Source organism: Lucilia sericata, unplaced genomic scaffold (genome assembly GCF_015586225.1).
Source record: "Lucilia sericata isolate MDLA Ls3-8-SP2 unplaced genomic scaffold, ASM1558622v1 Contig001069F_arrow, whole genome shotgun sequence".
NCBI lineage: Eukaryota > Metazoa > Arthropoda > Insecta > Diptera > Calliphoridae > Lucilia > Lucilia sericata.
Genome location: NW_023995046.1, coordinates 103,892 through 124,532, shown reverse-complemented (window position 1 = coordinate 124,532; position 20,641 = coordinate 103,892). Strand labels below are relative to the sequence as shown.

Here is a 20,641-nt window from a genome sequence, read left to right as displayed (position 1 = left end):
GACTATAGACTAGACTATAGACTAGACTATAGACTAGACTATAGACTAGACTATAGACTAGACTATAGACTAGACTATAGATTAGACTATAGACTAGACTATAGACTAGACTATAGACTAGACTATAGACTAGACTATAGACTAGACTATAGACTAGACTATAGACTAGACTATAGACTAGACTATAGACTAGACTATAGACTAGACTATAGACTAGACTATAGACTAGACTATAGACTAGACTATAGACTAGACTATAGACTAGACTATAGACTAGACTATAGACTAGACTATAGACTAGACTATAGACTAGACTATAGACTAGACTATAGACTAGACTATAGACTAGACTATAGACTAGACTATAGACTAGACTATAGACTAGACTATAGACTAGACTAGACTATAGACTAGACTAGACTATAGACTAGACTATAGACTAGACTAGACTATAGACTAGACTATAGACTAGACTATAGACTAGACTATAGACTAGACTATAGACTAGACTATAGACTAGACTATAGACTAGACTATAGACTAGACTATAGACTAGACTATAGGCTTGACTATAGACTAGACTATAGACTAGACTATAGACTAGACTATAGTCTAGACTATAGACTAGACTATAGACTAGACTATAGACTAGACTATAGACTAGACTATAGACTAGACAATAGACTAGACTATAGACTAGACAATAGACTAAACTATAGACTAGACTATAGACTAGACTATAGACTAGACTATAGACTAGACTATAGACTAGACTATAGACTAGACTATAGACTAGACTATAGACTAGACTATAGACTAGACTATAGACTACACTATAGACTAGACTATAGACTAGACTATAGACTAGACTATAGACTAGACTATAGACTAGACTATAGACTAGACTATAGACTAGACTAGACTAGACTATAGACTAGACTATAGACTAGACTACAGACTAGACTATAGACTAGACTATAGACTAGACTATAGACTAGACTATAGACTAGACTATAGACTAGACTATAGACTAGACTATAGACTAGACTATAGACTAGACTATAGACTAGACTATAGACTAGACTATAGACTAGACTATAGACTAGACTATAGACTAGACTATAGACTAGACTATAGACTAGACTATAGACTAGACTATAGACTAGACTATAGACTAGACTATAGACTAGACTATAGACTAGACTATAGACTAGACTATAGACTAGACTATAGACTAGACTATAGACTAGACTATAGACTAGACTATAGACTAGACTATAGACTAGACTATAGACTAGACTATAGACTAGACTATAGACTAACTATAGACTGACTAGGACGAGACTATAGACTAGACGATAGACTAGACATAGACTAGACTATAGACTACTAGACTATAGACTATAGACATTAGACTATGACTATGACTATAATGACTATAGCACTAGACCTATAGGACTAGAACTAATAGAACTAGACTATAGACTAGACTAATTAGACTAGACTATATACTAGAGCTATAGACTTAGAACTATAGACTAGACATAGACTAGACTATAGACCTGACCTATAGACTAAGACTATAGACTAAGACTATAGACTAGACTATAGACTAGACTAGAGACTAGACTATAGACTAGACTATAGACTACACTAGACTATAGGACTAGACCTAATGACTAGACTAATAGAACTAGACTATAGACTAGACTATAGACTAGACATAGACTAGACTATAACTAGACCTATAGACTAGACTATAGACTAGACTATAGACTTAAGACTATAGGACTAGACTATAGACTAGACTATAGACAGACTATAGACTAGAACTATAGACTAGACTAATAGACTAGACTATAGACTAGACTATAAGACTAGACTATAGACTGATATAGACTAGACTATAGACTAGACTATAGACTAGACTATAGACTAGACCTATAGACTAGACCTATAGACTAGACTATAGACTAGACTATAGACTAGACTATAGACTAGACTATAGACTAGACTATAGACTAGACTACAGACTAGACTATAGACTAGACTATAGACTAGACTATAGACTAGACTATAGACTAGACTATAGACTAGACTATAGACTAGACTATAGACTAGACTATAGACTAGACTATAGACTAGACTATAGACTAGACTATAGACTAGACTATAGACTAGACTATAGACTAGACTATAGACTAGACTATAGACTAGACTATAGACTAGACTATAGACTAGACTATAGACTAGACTATAGACTAGACTATAGACTAGACTATAGACTAGACTATAGACTAGACTATAGACTAGACTATAGACTAGACTATAGACTAGACTATAGACTAGACTATAGACTAGACTATAGACTAGACTAGACTAGACTATAGACTAGACTATAGACTAGACTATAGACTAGACTATAGACTAGACTATAGACTAGACTATAGACTAGACTATAGACTAGACTATAGACTAGACTAGACTATAGACTAGACTATAGACTAGACTATAGACTAGACTATAGACTATAGACTAGACTATAGACTAGACTATAGACTAGACTATAGACTATAGACTAGACTATAGACTAGACTATAGACTAGACTATAGACTAGACTATAGACTAGACTATAGACTAGACTATGACTATAGACTAGACTATAGACTAGACTATAGACTAGACTATAGACTAGACTATAGACTAGACTATAGACTAGACTATAGACTAGACTATACACTAGACTATAGACTAGACTATAGACTAGACTATAGACTAGACTATACACTAGACTATAGGCTAGACTATAGACTAGACTATAGACTAGACTATAGACTAGACTATAGACTAGACTATAGACTAGACTATAGACTAGACTATAGACTAGACTATAGACTAGACTATAGACTAGACTATAGACTAGACTATAGACTAGACTATAGACTAGACTATAGACTAGACTATAGACTAGACTATAGACTAGACTATACTAGACTAAGACTATAGACTAGACTATAGACTAGACTATAGACTAGACTAGTAGACTAGACTATAGACTAGACTATAGACTAGACGCTATAGGACTAGACTATATAAGACTAGACTATAGACTAGACCTATAGCCTATAGACTAGACTATAGACTAGACTATGAGACTAGACTATAGACTATAGACTAGGACTATGACGGACTAGCTATAGGACTAGACTATAGCAGACTATAGACCTAGACTATAGACTAGACTCTAGACTAGACTATAGACTAGACTATAGACTAGACTATAAGCTAGACTATAGACTAGACTATAGACTAGACTATAGACTAGAACTATAGACTAGACTATACACTAGACTATAGACTAGCCTATAGACTAGACTATAGACTAGACTATACACTAGACTATAGGATCTAGGACTTATAGGACTAGACTATAGACTAGACTATAGCCTAGACTATAGGACTAGACTATAGGGACTAGGACTATAGACTAGACTATAGACCTAGACTATAGACTAGACTATAGACGTAGACTATAGACTAGACTATAGACTAGGACTATAGACTAGGATATAGACTAGACTATAGACTAGACTATAGACTAGACTATAGGACTAGACTATAGACTATAGACTAGACTATAGACTAGACCTATAGACTAGACTATAGACTAGACTATAAACTAGGACTATAGACTAGACTATAGGACTAGACTATAGACTAGGGACTATAGGACTAACTAGACTAGATATAGACCTAGGACTATATGACTAGACTATAGACTAGACTATAGACTAGACTATAGACTAGACTATAGACTAGACTATAGACTAGACTATAGACTAGACTATAGACTAGACTATAGACTAGACTATAAGGGTGGGTGGGGGACTAGACTATAGGACTAGACTATAGACTAGGACTATAGGACTAGGACTATAGAACTAGGACTATCGACTAGACTATAGACTAGACTATAGACTAGACTATCGACTAGACTATAGACTAGACTATAGACTAGACTATAGACTAGGACTATAGACTAGACTATAGACCTAGGACTATAGACTAGGACTATATACTAGACTATAGACTAGACTATAGACTAGACTATAGACTAGGACTATAGACTAGACTATAGACTAGACTATAGACCTAGCCTATAGACTAGACTATAGACCTAGACTATAGACTAGACTATAGACTAGACCTATAGACTAACTATTAGATAGACTATAGACTAGACTATAGACTAGACTATAGACTAGACTATAGACTAGACTATAGACTAGACTATAGACTAGACTATAGACTAGACTATAGACTAGACTATAGACTAGACTATAGACTAGACTATAGACTAGACTATAGACTAGACTATAGACTAGACTATAGACTAGACTATAGACTAGACTATAGACTAGACTATACTAGACTATAGACTAGACTATAGACTAGACTATAGACTAGACATAGACTAGACTATAGACTAGACTAAGACTAGACTAGACTAGACTAAGACTAGACTATAGACTAGACTATAGACTAGACTATAGACTAGACTATAGACTAGACTATAGACTAGACTATAGACTAGACTATAGACTAGACTATAGACTAGACTATAGACTAGACTATAGACTAGACTATAGACTAGACTATAGACTAGACTATAGACTAGACTATAGACCTGGCTAGATATTATTTTGTAACTGCAGATTTATTTTTTTGAAAAAGTTCACAAGAAAATTTCCTGAAAAAGCTTTTATTTTTTATTAAAATATTTCTTTTTACACAGCTTTTTCAGGCCATTAGAAGTTTCTGGAAAGCTTTTCCAAAAAAATTTTAAAAATCTATTTTTTAAAAAAGCTCTTCAGTGAAAAAGGCTTTTTAAGTACAATAATATTTTTAACAAAACTTTTCTCTTCTTTAAAATTGTTTTCTTGGACAAAAATGCAGTTCAAGAAAGAAAGCTTCTTAAACTTCTTTTTGGCATAAAAAACTTAAATTATCTAATGCACTCTATAGCGTACCCATGGTCTATATGCAAGAGTAGTTATAACAATAACATGTCTGTAGAAAGAAAAACCAATGTAATCAAACAACATTGTTGTATTGTATTGTTTGTTAAAACATGATTTACAACCAAATGAATGTTGTTTCAGTTTTACTTAGAAAATTATTAAGAAAAGACGTTGTTGCCTTTAAAAGTGAATTTTGTTTATAAAATGTGAAGAAATAATATTTTGAACAAAACAAAAATTGTTAACTAAAAAGTAGTAAAAAGTAATAAAAATAGCTTATTTTGTTAAAATTAACTAGAAAAAAAACGCAAAAATGACACCACCACCTAAACTATCGAATTATTTAATGAATGTTCGCACTAATTTACAAAAATCAAGAAAACAACAACAAATAAATTGTAAGTGAAAATGTAAAAAAAAAAATATTCTTTAAAAAACTGAAAAATTTTACTGACTTTTGTCGGTTTACGTACATACCACAAACTGCACAACACGCAATCAAAACTGTCAAAAAAATAATTTATTAAATTGTTATTTTTTTGTCGAAAAATCGCACAAGGAAACTTATATAAATAAAAATGTGTGTCTGACCAAACTGCTCATATGGTGGCCGGTTAAATTGAAAGCCATGGTAAGGTAAACTAAAAATGCGTGGCCGTATGCTAGCGTATTTAGTTATTGATTATTTGTTGTTGTTGTCAAAATTTTACAACGAAAATAAACATCCCGTAAAATTTTATTGTTTATGTGCTTTTTTTTCTGTGTACGAGGGTTATGTGATAATAATTTTTAAAAGACAATGGCAATGGTGTAAAAAGCTTAAATATGCTAGATTAAACAAATTAAAGACGTTTACAAAGTTTTACCATTTATAGCCCTCGAACTGTCATTTGGTATTCCACAAGTGTACGCTAGACATGATTTAGACTGACCAAGCAATTACTTACGTTTTCAAAGAGAAAGTCCCAAAAGCTGTTATCGCTTAACAAAAGTGATCTTAGGACACTAAGGGATCGATCACGGTATATTGGGGTCTCTGATATCACCAATTTATGCTGGGAGTTCCTACATCGAATCTATTTATGCAAACTTTATGGCTGTCAGGAAGAAACTTCCGTTCATACCTGACTTATCACAGTGTATTGGCCTATTTCATGGACTCGTATTTCGGTCTACCGATGGTGTTGTTGCCGAATCAACAGAGACCAACCCATCTGCGTGGTTGTAAATGGAAGTAATGTTTCTCGAAAGTAGCAGCAATGGTCAGAGATAGTAGTTAAGCAAAGAGCTTGTTCTTAGACTTTTGGAACCGTGTACGAAAATTGACACCTGCGTGTGTGTAAGCAACACTAAGGGGCTGTGTTGAGTTGTCTAACAGCTTAGCCAGTGGTTGTGAAGGAACCACCATGGAATAAGGCCGTCATGGCAGGTTTTAAAGAAGACTTCGACTATCCTTCTCACGTAGGAATATAACACTCTTGGATGTTCTCATTTAAAGCTTTCTCATCAGAGAGAATTTCATACTCTCTTCTGGGTCTTATTGCGCCAATCAATAATAACATTGTTGTAGTGGGGATTAGAGGTGGTGTCAGAACATCTAGTCTGGCGGTACTAGAAACTAGAAGACTGAACGAAGTAATTTGACTCGCAGTTTGACCAGTACACCTATGTTATTTGGCAAAATTGGAGCCTATTATAGAGAGTTCTCTTAGTGGCTGTGGTTGAAGCCGAACCTTGGAAAGATAATGTTGGCTAAATGACTGATATACGGTGAAATTATTTCGGTATAAGTTGAGCAATTTCAGCAAAGTGCTTGTACATACCCCGACAGAACCATTTACTAATGTTGTCACATGTGTACGAAATACAAAGGGGCGGTGGTGAGTCGACAAGGAAGCTCACCCAGTGTATGGAAAAGAACACCATGAAATAAGACCATCAAGGCACGTGTTCAACATCTTGTTACAAACAGCTATGTTGAAAATGAGTTGATATCACAAGAACTGCTTGTACATTGAATTGAGAGTGAGCGGCTCTTGTCACCCTGTCATACACCCTTTTGAATGTATGATGCATGGTGAAAATATAGAGTGTTCATATACTTGAGTTATCTATAAAATATCATTCTTCGCCTGGATATGTTTTGGGAATCAGTTACACCTAACCTAGTGTTTAAGGAGGCAAAACTTTACAATGATACCATTGGATGAACGTAAAAGTACCAATAAGGTCCCTCTTTCTTATTGAATCAGGAACGTGTAGATAAACATATATAAATATCGCAGTTTTTCTTTACAGGTTTTTAGGAATATTTATAAAAGTTTTTCTATATAAAATTATATAACAGTTTTATTATCGAAATGTTTTCGAAGAAACTTTTCTTTATAACAGTTTTTGTATAGAAATTTTTATGAATAAAACACTTTTATATACATTATTTTGTTTAAAAAACGTTTTTCCGAAAAAAATAGATATTATTTTGGGTCTCCCTAATGTACATATGTATATTACAGCGTTTTTAATATATTTTATAAATATCCTTGTTTTTGTGTCAGAAAAAATACTATTTGGAACATCTCAAAAAGATGGTGAATGGATTGCATATTTTATTAATTACACTACATTTTATAACAAACACAAAAAACTCTATTTGAATGCCATAAATCTGACATGTTTTAAGTGTTTAATTAAATAAATATTTTTAAAAATTCTATAAACAATGTCTAATATACAAACATGAAATATAACTAACAAATTCTATTAAAACTGCAAGTGCATGTCAAAAACTATTTGCCTGTGTTTTTGAAAAAACAAATAACTTATGACATGAATTTTCTTCTCTAAATATAAATAAACACTTTACTTTAATTAGTATCTTCAAAAGTTCTAATAAAATTTTTAACTAATCTTACAGACAGCAAAACATCGCAAACGGACGAAGAGAAACAGCGCGATCGTCAGCGCTGTGAAAGAGAAGCGAAAAAAGAGGAACAAGACGCGCTAAATTATAAGGTGAGATAACATAAAGATAACTAATATTATACCTTACATAATTTTCGATTTGTGTTGCAAAAATGTTTAAAAAATTTTCTGAAATTTAAAAATTGAAAATTTAATTTTCACCTTAAATCTTCCATTACAGAGAGACAAGGAAAGTCGTGAAGCGCGTTTGTTGGATTTTGAGATAAGACGTCAACAGGAACGGGAAAAGAAAAAAGAAGAGCATAAACATCAACAACAAGTACAACAACAGCAGCACCAACAGCAACAACAATCAAGCGAGAAAAGTCCACCCACAACATCGGGTCAAGCTCAACAACAATTAGCTCAGCAACAGCAGCAACAAGAACAGGAACAACAGCAACAGCCACAAGAACACCAACAACAATTGGTGGCAAGTAGTAGTGCACCAACACCTATAATCCCGACACCACCAGATCGTAGTCTACCGCCCGCTTTCCGCAGTCGCTCTATAGAAAGAGAAATTATCTACGAACGAAAACGACAACATTCGACAGTCGAGGCACTTGAATTAAAGGTAAAGAACAGAATTAAGAGAACAGAACTAGAATAGTAATAGAACAGAACTAGGACAGAACTAGGACAGAACTAGAACAGAACTAGAACAGAACTAGAACAGAACTAGAACAGAACTAGAACAGAACTAGAACAGAACTAGAACAGAACTAGAACAGAACTAGAACAGAACTAGAACAGAACTAGAACAGAACTAGAACAGAACTAGAACAGAACTAGAACACAACTAGACAACTAGAACAGAACTAGAACAGAACTAGAACACCTAAAGTAGTATTGAAAAGACTAAACTTTCTAGAAAATGTTTCTACGAATGGAGGATTTATATACGAAATTGCTTTTTACCGCTATTTCAGAAGCCCCTAAGTACCACACCCTCACCACAGGCTATAAGTAGTTCGACAGCCGCTACTCCAGCACATCCGACACCAGTCGCTCTTCCACCACCACCAAAACCAGCCACACCCATAACATCAGCAGTTGTGGTGGCGGGCCCACCGGCAACAGCAGCAGCTGCTACAGCTGCTATAATACCAATACTACCATTAGGAGTTGCCACCTTGCGTGATGACTCCACCGAATCGGAAGAACAGTCCGTGACATGTACTCACCATCATGCCGAAGCATGTCATCGTATAATGTAAGTAGCAAAGTTTTTATTAAATTAAATTAAGAAATTTCAAAGCAAAACAAACATACATACGTAGGTACTATGATAAAGGGGATTAATTAAACTCTTTCCCTTTAGTTTATAAATAAAATAAACTATTCAGTTGAATTTTCTTATGGGGTCAAAATGTTAATGAAATTTATAAAACCGTGTTTTGTTGCAAGCATTTACATATGCATCGTTGCACTCATTACTCAAATAAAAACAACAACAGTGAAGGAATTTTCATGCAAGAAACTTAACATAAAATAAAACACTTTAAGCTACTGAAAAATTAATGCTTGAAGTTTTTTTTGTTTTTGCATTAATTTGCTTCAAGGATTTTTACTTTTTTTATAAATGAATATTAAATAATTATTTGTGGAAAGAGAATTTTGTTTGTAATTTAGTGAAGAGGGGTTAACAAACAAAATATGCAGCTCATTTATAATTTAATTAGGAAATATAAAATATTGTTTTAAATTAAAAACAGATTTGCAATTTATGGATGCTGTAATTATTTTATGTTTCCGGCAGTTATTTGAACGGAAGTGTAAATTAATTTATTTTCTTTTCTTTTCAACTCGGTAAAGAAAATGAACAAATAGTATGCAGTAAACTTAACAAACTCACTTGTTACAAATTAATACACAGATACACCATTTTCAAAAAATTTTATGTTTTGAGAAATGTTTTCCATTGTATTGCCAATTCATTCATAGAGAGCTGGTTTAGAAATGAACTTGAACTGAACTAGAACTGAACTAGAACTGAACTAGAACTGAACTAGAACTGAACTAGAACTGAACTAGAACTGAACTGAACTAGAACTGAACTAGAACTGAACTAGAACTGAACTAGAACTGAACTAGAACTGAACTAGAACTGAACTAGAACTGAACTAGAACTGAACTAGAACTGAACTAGAACTGAACTAGAACTGAACTAGAACTGAACTAGAACTGAACTAGAACTGAACTAGAACTGAACTAGAACTGAACTAGAACTGAACTGAACTAGAACTGAACTAGAACTGAACTAGAACTGAACTAGAACTGAACTAGAACTGAACTAGAACTGAACTCGAACTGAACTAGAACTGAACTAGAACTGAACTAGAACTGAACTAGAACTGAACTAGAACTGAACTAGAACTGAACTAGAACTGAACTAGAACTGAACTAGAACTGAACTAGAACTGAACTAGAACTGAACTAGAACTGAACTAGAACTGGACTAGAACTGAACTAAAACTGAACTAGAACTGAACTAGAACTGAACTAGAACTGAACTAGAACTGAACTAGAACTGAACTAGAACTGAACTAGAACTGAACTAGAACTGATCTAGAACTGAACTAGAACTGAACTAGAACTGAACTAGAACTGAACTAGAACTGAACTAGAACTGAACTAGAACTGAACTAGAACTGAACTAGAACTGAACTAGAACTGAACTAGAACTGAACTAGAACTGAACTAGAACTGAACTAGAACTGAACTAGAACTGAACTAGAACTGAACTAGAACTGAACTAGAACTGAACTAGAACTGAACTAGAACTGAACTAGAACTGAACTAGAACTGAACTAGAACTGAACTAGAACTGAACTAGAACTGAACTAGAACTGAACTAGAACTGAACTAGAACTGAACTAGAACTGAACTAGAACTGAACTAGAACTGAACTAGAACTGAACTAGAACTGAACTAGAACTGAACTAGAACTGAACTAGAACTGAACTAGAACTGAACTAGAACTGAACTAGAACTGAACTAGAACTGAACTAGAACTGAACTAGAACTGAACTAGAACTGAACTAGAACTGAACTAGAACTGAACTAGAACTGAACTAGAACTGAACTAGAACTGAACTAGAACTGAACTAGAACTGAACTAGAACTGAACTAGAACTGAACTAGAACTGAACTAGAACTGAACTAGAACTGAACTAGAACTGAACTAGAACTGAACTAGAACTGAACTAGAACTGAACTAGAACTGAACTAGAACTGAACTAGAACTGAACTAGAACTGAACTAGAACTGAACTAGAACTGAACTAGAACTGAACTAGAACTGAACTAGAACTGAACTAGAACTGCTTTTAGATAAATTTTCTAAAGAGCGTAAATTGTTTTAAAGTTAAATTTTAACCAAAAATTATTTTACAACCAAGCACTAAATCCTTTGACTATTATTATCTCTAAACAAACACTTATGCTCTTGCATTACAAGCACACATATAAACTTACAGCACAACTACTTTAAAACTAATTCAAGACTCAAATGTATGCTCTCATCAATCCATCAAACAACCACAACACAATAATAACAACAACAGAAAGCTGTACTATCAAAAGCAACAGCAACACTATCTTGATAATAATATGCACTCACTCTTATGCAGTTGAAAATGAAAATTATCCATTCGTATCACAGATCCAGAGAATATACAGTCAAGCAAACAATTATAAATATTAAATTTACATACAAACACAAACTACATACATACATATGTATATACCCAATAGTACATACATTTATAAATGTGTAAATATTTCAAAATACACACGTATGTATGTAAAAGAGAAAACTACGTCACAAAACGTAGGGCACATATACACAAATTTAAAAAATAGTACCCTCTTATTGAGGTCACTTTTTAAGCTCGCATTCGTAAATTATATTATCGCCAGTGTTATTTCATCTTCTTCCTCGTTTAGTTCCTGTTCCTTTTGTTTATATGCTTGTTTTTGTTCTTATTTGTTTGCTTACGTTATTCTGCAATGTTTGTTGTCGGTTTTATTGGTGAGACAAACAAAAAGAAAATAACAGACAATATCTTGGTAAAACTAAAAACTGTAACAAAAACAAACAAAAAAATAAACAATGTTAAGGCGCAGAATCCTAAATGTAGCAGACAAAGAATAATACAGAATAAATTGACAAAGGTTTTTTGTTATTGTAAAATCAAAGCTTTAAGTTTTAACGAAGAGTATGTGTTTCAACTGTGAGCATCTATCAGGGTAGAAAATAAAAGAGCTTTTTTGGGAATGAAGGGAAGTATTCCTGATATTTCTTTATTTTAAGAAATTATGTAGAACACGCTAGATTAAAGACTAGACTACGGGCAATACTATAGAATAGAATATGGACTAGATTATGGACTAGACTATAGACAAGACTATAGACTAGACTATAGACTAGACTATAGACTAGACTATAGACTAGACTATGACTAGACTATAGACTAGACTATAGACTAGACTATAGACTAGACTATAGACTAGACTATAGACTAGACTATAGACTAGACATAGACTAGACTATAGACTAGACTATAGACTAGACTATAGACTTAAGACTATAGACTAGACTATAGACTAGACTATAGACTAGACTATAGACTAGACTATAGACTAGACTATAGACTAGACTATAGACTAGACTATAGACTAGACTATAGACTAGACTATAGACTAGACTATAGACTAGACTATAGACTAGACTATAGACTAGACTATAGACTAGACTATAGACTAGACTATAGACTAGACTATAGACTAGACTATAGACTAGACTATAGACTAGACTATAGACTAGACTATAGACTAGACTATAGACTAGACTATAGACTAGACTATAGACTAGACTATAGACTAGACTATAGACTAGACTATAGACTAGACTATAGACTAGACTATAGACTAGACTATAGACTAGACTATAGACTAGACTATAGACTAGACTATAGACTAGACTATAGACTAGACTAAGACTAGACTATAGACTAGACTATAGACTAGACTATAGACTAGACTATAGACTAGACTATAGACTAGACTATAGACTAGACTATAGACTAGACTATAGACTAGACTATAGACTAGACTATAGACTAGGACTATAGACTAGACTATAGACTAGACTATAGACTAGACTATAGACTAGACTATAGACTAGACTATAGACTAGACTATAGACTAGACTATAGACTAGACTATAGACTAGACTATAGACTAGACTACTAGACTAGACTACTAGACTAGACTATAGACTAGACTATAGACTAGACTATAGACTAGACTATAGACTAGACTATAGACTAGACTATAGACTAGACTATAGACTAGACTATAGACTAGACTATAGACTAGACTATAGACTAGACTATAGGACTAGACTATAGACTAGACTATAGACTAGACTATAGACTAGACTATAGACTAGACTATAGACTAGACTATAGACTAGACTATAGACTAGACTATAGACTAGACTATAGACTAGACTATAGACTAGACTAGTAGACTAGGGACTATAGACTAGACTATAGACTAGACTATGACTAGACTTAGACTACTATAGACTAGACTATAGACTAGAACTATAGACTAGACTATAGACTAGGACTATAGACTAGACTATAGACTAAGCTATAGACTAGACTAATAGACCTCAGACTAATAGACTAGACTATAGACCTAGACTATAGACTAGACTATAGACTATACTATATGACTAGACTATAGACTAGACTATAGACTAGACTATAGACTAGACTATAGTACTAGACTATAGACTAGAACCTATAGAACTAGACTTAGGACCTAGACCTATAGACTAACTACTAGACTAGACTACTTAGACTAGACTAGACTAGAACTATGAACTAGACTAAAGAGACTAGACTATAGGACTAGACTAATAGACTAGACTAGACTAGACTATAGACTAGACTATAGACTAGACTATAGACTAGACTATAGACTAGACTATAGACTAGACTATAGACTAGACTATAGACTAGACTATAGACTAGACTATAGACTAGACTATAGACTAGACTATAGACTAGACTATAGACTAGACTATAGACTAGACTATAGACTAGACTATAGACTAGACTATAGACTAGACTATAGACTAGACTATAGACTAGACTATAGAGACTATATACTAGACTATAGACTAGACTATAGACTAGACTATAGACTAGACTATAGACTAGACTATAGACTAGACTATAGACTAGACTATAGACTAGACTATAGACTAGACTATAGACTAGACTATAGACTAGACTATAGACTAGACTATAGACTAGACTATAGACTAGACTATAGACTAGACTATAGACTAGACTATAGTCTACACTATAGACTAGATTGTAGGCTTGACTATAGACTAGACAATAGACCAAGACTAAGCTATATACGAAACTATAGACTAGATTATAGACTAGACTATAAACTAGACTATCGACTAGACTATAGACTTGACTATAGACTAGACTATAGACTAGACTATAGACTAGACTATAGACTAGACTATAGACTAGGCTACATACTAGACTATAAACTAGACTATAAACTGGACTATAGACTAGACTACATACTAGAATATAGCCTTGACTATAGACTAGACTATAGACTAGACTATAAACTAGACTATAGAGTAGACTATAAACTAGACTATAGACTAGACTATAGACTAGACTACAGACTAGACTATAGACTAGACTATAGCCTAGACTATAGACTAGACTATAAACTAGACTATATACAAGACTACATACAAGACTATAGACTAGACTGTGGAATGTGTTGAGGTCTATTAACTGGTCACATATTTATGTATGTATATATGTTCATTTAAAACTATTTCAATACAATTCAGAAATTATGATAAACTTAATTTTTTCCAACCTTAATTCCAATAATAAAAGATTATTCCTCTCACTGACATTGAATTCAATTGTTAGTAACCCCATCATTTAATATCACACAGAATAGTATTTGCATACAAGGACAAATTACTTATGTATTTCATCCTTTACAGCTGTGACAAACAATAATAATTATACGCTTTTCATAATATAAATTTTATTCCATATTACTTATTTTCTTCATTTTTTTTCCATCGTTTTTTGATTGTTATTATTTTTATGCAAATTGTTTTTATATGAATTGGATGGTATATTAACATGTAAAGCACTTTGTTATTGTTTTCCGCTACTTTTATTATGGCGGGTTGTTTTTAACTTTTTGTTCTTCGTTTAAAGTTAAAGGATGAACAAGATTTTAAGGCAAGAATACAATATGGCAGAGGAAAACTAAAGTCAAATGTCTTTAAAACTGTAATATTATCATAGATTTATTTAAAATTATAACTAATAAATATCGTACATTTTTAATTAGTTGAAAACTTTTTAGTATTATTCAAAATATGAAGAGTCCTTTGAGGGTCTATATGGTCCAAATTTAGATCATAAATTATCCTAATATTCCTCTACAGGACTTTATTGAAATGCCAACAACATTTTACTTTTGTAAATTTGTCAACAGCACTATGGTTTTACGTACACTGGTACGTATGATAAATATTTGTTTAATGTTTAAATCTAACAATTTCATACGCAACGTGGTCTCATAGACTTCCTCTTCCTTCTGTTAAATAAAAGCTTTCGTTAGTAAGCTTTTTAACATACAATAAATGTTATTTACTGTGAACTTTTTTAACATAATACCAAAGCTTTTGAATTAACTGTAATGAAAATAAACTTTAACGTGTGTTGAAAGCTTTTAAGACCTAACATGACATAAACAAAAATCAACACTGTTAAACTTAACAGTTGGCAGTTTTGGCAGGCTATTTCATATTGAAAAAGTGGAAAAGAAAAATAAACATAAAATAAACTTAAAACAGATAAAAAGATATAATATATATAAAACGAATGGAAACATGTGGCTTACAACACATTCAACAACGTAACTTTAAAAAGGACACAGTCGTATACAAAAAGGATGCAAAATTTATATTAAATACAATAAAATTGAAACTAAAAAAACATAAGAAATAAAGAGTAACAACAATTAAAAACACGTGTAAAGAGTTTTAACAAAAAAAGTAAAAATCTAAATGCTCAAAAACAAAAAAAAAAACAAATAAAATAAAATAAAATAATTCTTTATTAAAAGCCTAGAAGAAACAAACTTTGTATATTATTCCTTTCGGTAAGAGAATATTTCGTTTTTACACTTTCATGTAAAAAGCTGCTGTAAAATAGAAAAATTATTGTCATTTTTTTTTATATGTCACTAGACATCCGTTTTTTGTTACAAACTACACACGTTTATATGGCTAAAAGGCATTTCGTGTTCATCTCTTTAATTTGTAACTCTGTGTGTATATTGTAAATTGTAACTGTAAATGTAAATGTAGTAAGTGAGTAAAAGTGAGTGTGTCTGTATTTTGAATAAAAAGTGCAAAAAGTACTTCATGTCTGTTGACAAATTTTAAAAGGAACAACCGAATGAAAAAAAAACTTGCTGCCAGTAGTTGAAACCAACATGTACGAGTAACTATTAAATAAAAAAAAATTTAACAACAATTTGAAAATCCAGTTAAAAAAGCCTGAAATCTACAGCCTCAAAACTTTTAATGAAGTTTTTCCATTAAAACCAAAACTCTCAGGTAATTAAATCAATCTATTTGGTTTTTAAAACTTAACAAAATAAGTGCATAAATGTGTTTCATTTAAATTCTTAAATTTCCTATAAATATTTAAAATTCTCCTCAATTCACTTCTTTTTTGTTTTGCAAAGTTGCATCTTAAGCCAGATGACGCTGTTTGACTAGTTGTGTGTCAGTCAGTTGTTTTTAATATTGAAAGATATTTTAGTATTGATGCTGCTGGTTGGGATGACACAAATATTCAGGCATAAAATCTATTTAAATATTTATTTGCCAACGTAATACATTTAAGGGGCGTCTGTTGATGATAACATTTATATTTATTTGTAGATTGCATTCTATTTTATTTTGAAATATATTTTTACATTATTGTAATTGAAAGGAAAATATGTAATATTAATGTTATTTCGAATTATTAAAACTGGAAAGTTTTGTTGTAGAAAATTTAGCTTGTACCTAGATGCAATTAATAGAAATAATATGTTTGAGATCTATTTATCACTAACTAACTAACTACTAACTACTAACTAACTAACTAACTACTAACTAACTAACTAACTACTAACTAACTAACTAACTAACTAACTAACTAACTAACTAACTAACTAACTAACTAACTAACTAACTAACTAACTAACTAACTAACTATACTAACTAACTAACTAACTAACTAACTAACTAACTAACTAACTAACTAACTACTAACTAACTAACTAACTAACTACTACTAACTAACTACTACTAACTAACTAACTAACTACTAACTACTAACAAACTAACTAACTAACTAACTAACTAACTAACTAACTAACTAACTAACTAACTAACTAACTAACTAACTAACTAACTAACTAACTACTAACTAACTAACTAACTAACTAACTAACTAACTAACTAACTAACTAACTAACTAACTAACTAACTAACTAACTAACTAACTAACTAACTAACTAACTAACTAACTAACTAACTAACTAACTAACTAACTAACTAACTAACTAACTAACTAACTAACTAACTAACTAACTAACTAACTAACTAACTAACTAACTAACTAACTAACTACTAACTAACTAACTAACTAACTAACTAACTACTAACTAACTAACTAACTAACTAACTAACTAACTAACTAACTAACTAACTAACTACTAACTAACTAACTAACTAACTAACTAACTAACTAACTAACTAACTAACTAACTAACTAACTAACTAACTAACTAACTAACTAACTAACTAACTAACTAACTAACTAACTAACTAACTAACTAACTAACTAACTAACTAACTAACTAACTAACTAACTAACTAACTAACTAACTAACTAACTAACTAACTAACTAACTAACTAACTAACTAACTAACTAACTAACTAACTAACTAACTAACTAACTAACTAACTAACTAACTACTAACTAACTAACTAACTAACTAACTAACTAACTAACTAACTAACTAACTAACTAACTAACTAACTAACTAACTAACTAACTAACTAACTAACTAACTAACTAACTACTAACTAACTACTAACTAACTAACTAACTACTAACTAACTACTAACTAACTAACTAACTAACTAACTAACTAACTAACTAACTAACTAACTAACTAACTAACTAACTAACTAACTAACTAACTAACTAACTAACTAACTAACTAACTAACTAACTAACTAACTAACTAACTAACTAACTAACTAACTAACTAACTACTAACTAACTAACTAACTAACTAACTAACTAACTAACTAACTAACTAACTAACTAACTAACTAACTAACTAACTACTAACTAACTAACTAACTAACTAACTAACTAACTAACTAACTAACTAACTAACTAACTACTAACTAACTACTACTAACTAACTAACTAATAACTAACTACTAACTAACTAACTAACTAACTAACTAACTAACTAACTAACTAACTACTAACAACTAACTAACTACGTACTACTACTAACTACTAACTAACTAACTAACTAACTAACTAACTAACTAACTAACTAACTAACTAACTAACTAACTAACTAACTAACTCTAACTAACTAACTAACTAACTAACTAACTAACTAACTAACTAACTAACTAACTAACTAACTAACTAACTACTAACTAACTAACTAACTACTAACTAACTAACTAACTAACTAACTAACTAACTAATTAACTAACTAACTAACTAACTAACTAACTAACTTAACTAACTAACTAGTTCAGTTCCAGTTCAGTTCTAGTTCAGTTCTAGTTCAGTTCTAGTTCAGTTCTAGTTCAGTTCTAGTTCAGTTCTAGTTCGGTTCTAGTTCAGTTCTAGTTCAGTTCTTGTTCAGTTCTAGTTCAGTTCTAGTTCAGTTCTAGTTCAGTTCTAGTTCAGTTCTAGTTCAGTTCTAGTTCAGTTCTAGTTCAGTTCTAGTTCAGTTCTAGTTCAGTTCTAGTTCAGTTCTAGTTCAGTTCTAGTTCAGTTCTAGTTCAGTTCTAGTTCAGTTCTAGTTCAGTTCTAGTTCAGTTCTAGTTCAGTTCTAGTTCAGTTCTAGTTCAGTTCTAGTTCAGTTCTAGTTCAGTTCCAGTTCAGTTCTAGTTCAGTTCTAGGTCAGTTCTAGTTTAATTTTAGCTGTGTTCCAGTTCAGCTATAGTCCAAAGTTAAATATATAAGGATTACAAGTAAATGTAAAATGTTTTTGAAACTTAGGGGGTGTAACACAATTAGTTCTTAAGCCGACTTTTGCGGTTATAAGTGATGATCACATTTTTTATTAACTAAATTAATGCTGTCACTTCTTATTGGTTTATTGCAGCTAAAATGAGTTTTGTTGCGTAGGCAAAAAATTTCTTCTTAGCCAGGAATAGAAATTCTAGTAAAAGAATCACAATTTGTGTTATTTTAAACAATTGAAAACATCCTTCAGATTTGGCATACAAACCAAATTCGATTTTTTTTTCATTTAAGCCAAAGAAAATTATTTAAGTGCTAAAATGAAACACAGAGAACATGTTTTTCTTAATTTCTATATATACATATGTTCACCTAAAACACAAACGGTCGTAGCTAGCAAAAAATTAAAAAAAACTTCGAAAAAACATATGACATTTCCGGCTATAATTCATTCTTACAGAAGCGTTTAAATATTTATATTATAGATGCTAAAATAACTAGCTAACTCTTTTTTAATGAAACTTTCTTTAAGGTTTAAATAGTTTTTTGGTTGTCGTGTAAAATATCTTATACATTACATAGAGCCGTTTCTGTTTTAAATGACAATATGTACATATATTAAATATTTTGAGCCGATATTTATGATATGTAGGGCTAAAAAGTTTAATACAAAAGTTCTTTTGAAATAAATACGCCAACAAAAAGAAACAACAAAAATTACTTTTGTAAAAAAATGTTCAATATTTAATGGATTTTTTTCGCTATTTTTTCTTGTTGATTTACGTTTGATGTTTAACACATTTGAATGGAATAAAATGAAACTATTATTGGAGCATAAATAATTTCATAATGTTTTATTTATTTCGATATTTTTCTGTTTGCAATACTGATACTGAAATAATAAATGGAAATCAAATATAATATATATGTATTTGTGTTGAAAACATTTATAATTATTTATTTTTTTACATTTATTTAGCCGGTGGCTAAGAATACTTACATTTCCAAGAAGACTTACTTTTTCGGTTTTTTCATGTTTGTTTTTTTTTTTTTTTTAAATTACTTGTTGAAATTTGTTTGTTGCTTAATGGAAAAATAACAATGACAAATAACAGTTGCTATTTTGTATGTTATATGTTATTTAGTTTGGTGTTGTTTTGTTGAATTTCTATTTATTTCTAATGTTTAGTTATAAACTTTTCATTTATTGCAACATTTACAATTGTTAGATATTATGTATTTGTTAAAAGATTAAATGATAACTTTTAATATGTGGCTGTTTTTCATAAAACAGC

At 31.4% G+C, this 20,641-nt stretch overlaps 1 protein-coding gene across 2 annotated transcripts in view; it reads left to right on the top strand.

Moving 5' to 3' along the window:
• LOC119609859 (voltage-gated potassium channel subunit beta-2-like) overlaps nt 1-20,641 on the top strand; it is a 147,744-nt gene that overhangs the window by 23,218 nt on the left and 103,885 nt on the right. Inside the window, exons 1-4 of one of the 2 annotated variants that reach the window (XM_037964848.1) lie at nt 5,162-5,420; nt 7,937-8,034; nt 8,165-8,560; nt 8,916-9,199. In XM_037964848.1, the coding sequence (XP_037820776.1) occupies nt 5,336-5,420; nt 7,937-8,034; nt 8,165-8,560; nt 8,916-9,199 (863 nt within the window). In that variant the 5' untranslated portion in view covers nt 5,162-5,335. Of the gene's footprint in view, nt 1-5,161; nt 5,421-7,936; nt 8,035-8,164; nt 8,561-8,915; nt 9,200-20,641 lie in introns of those variants that run through there. The other variant, XM_037964847.1, reaches the window with a different exon arrangement.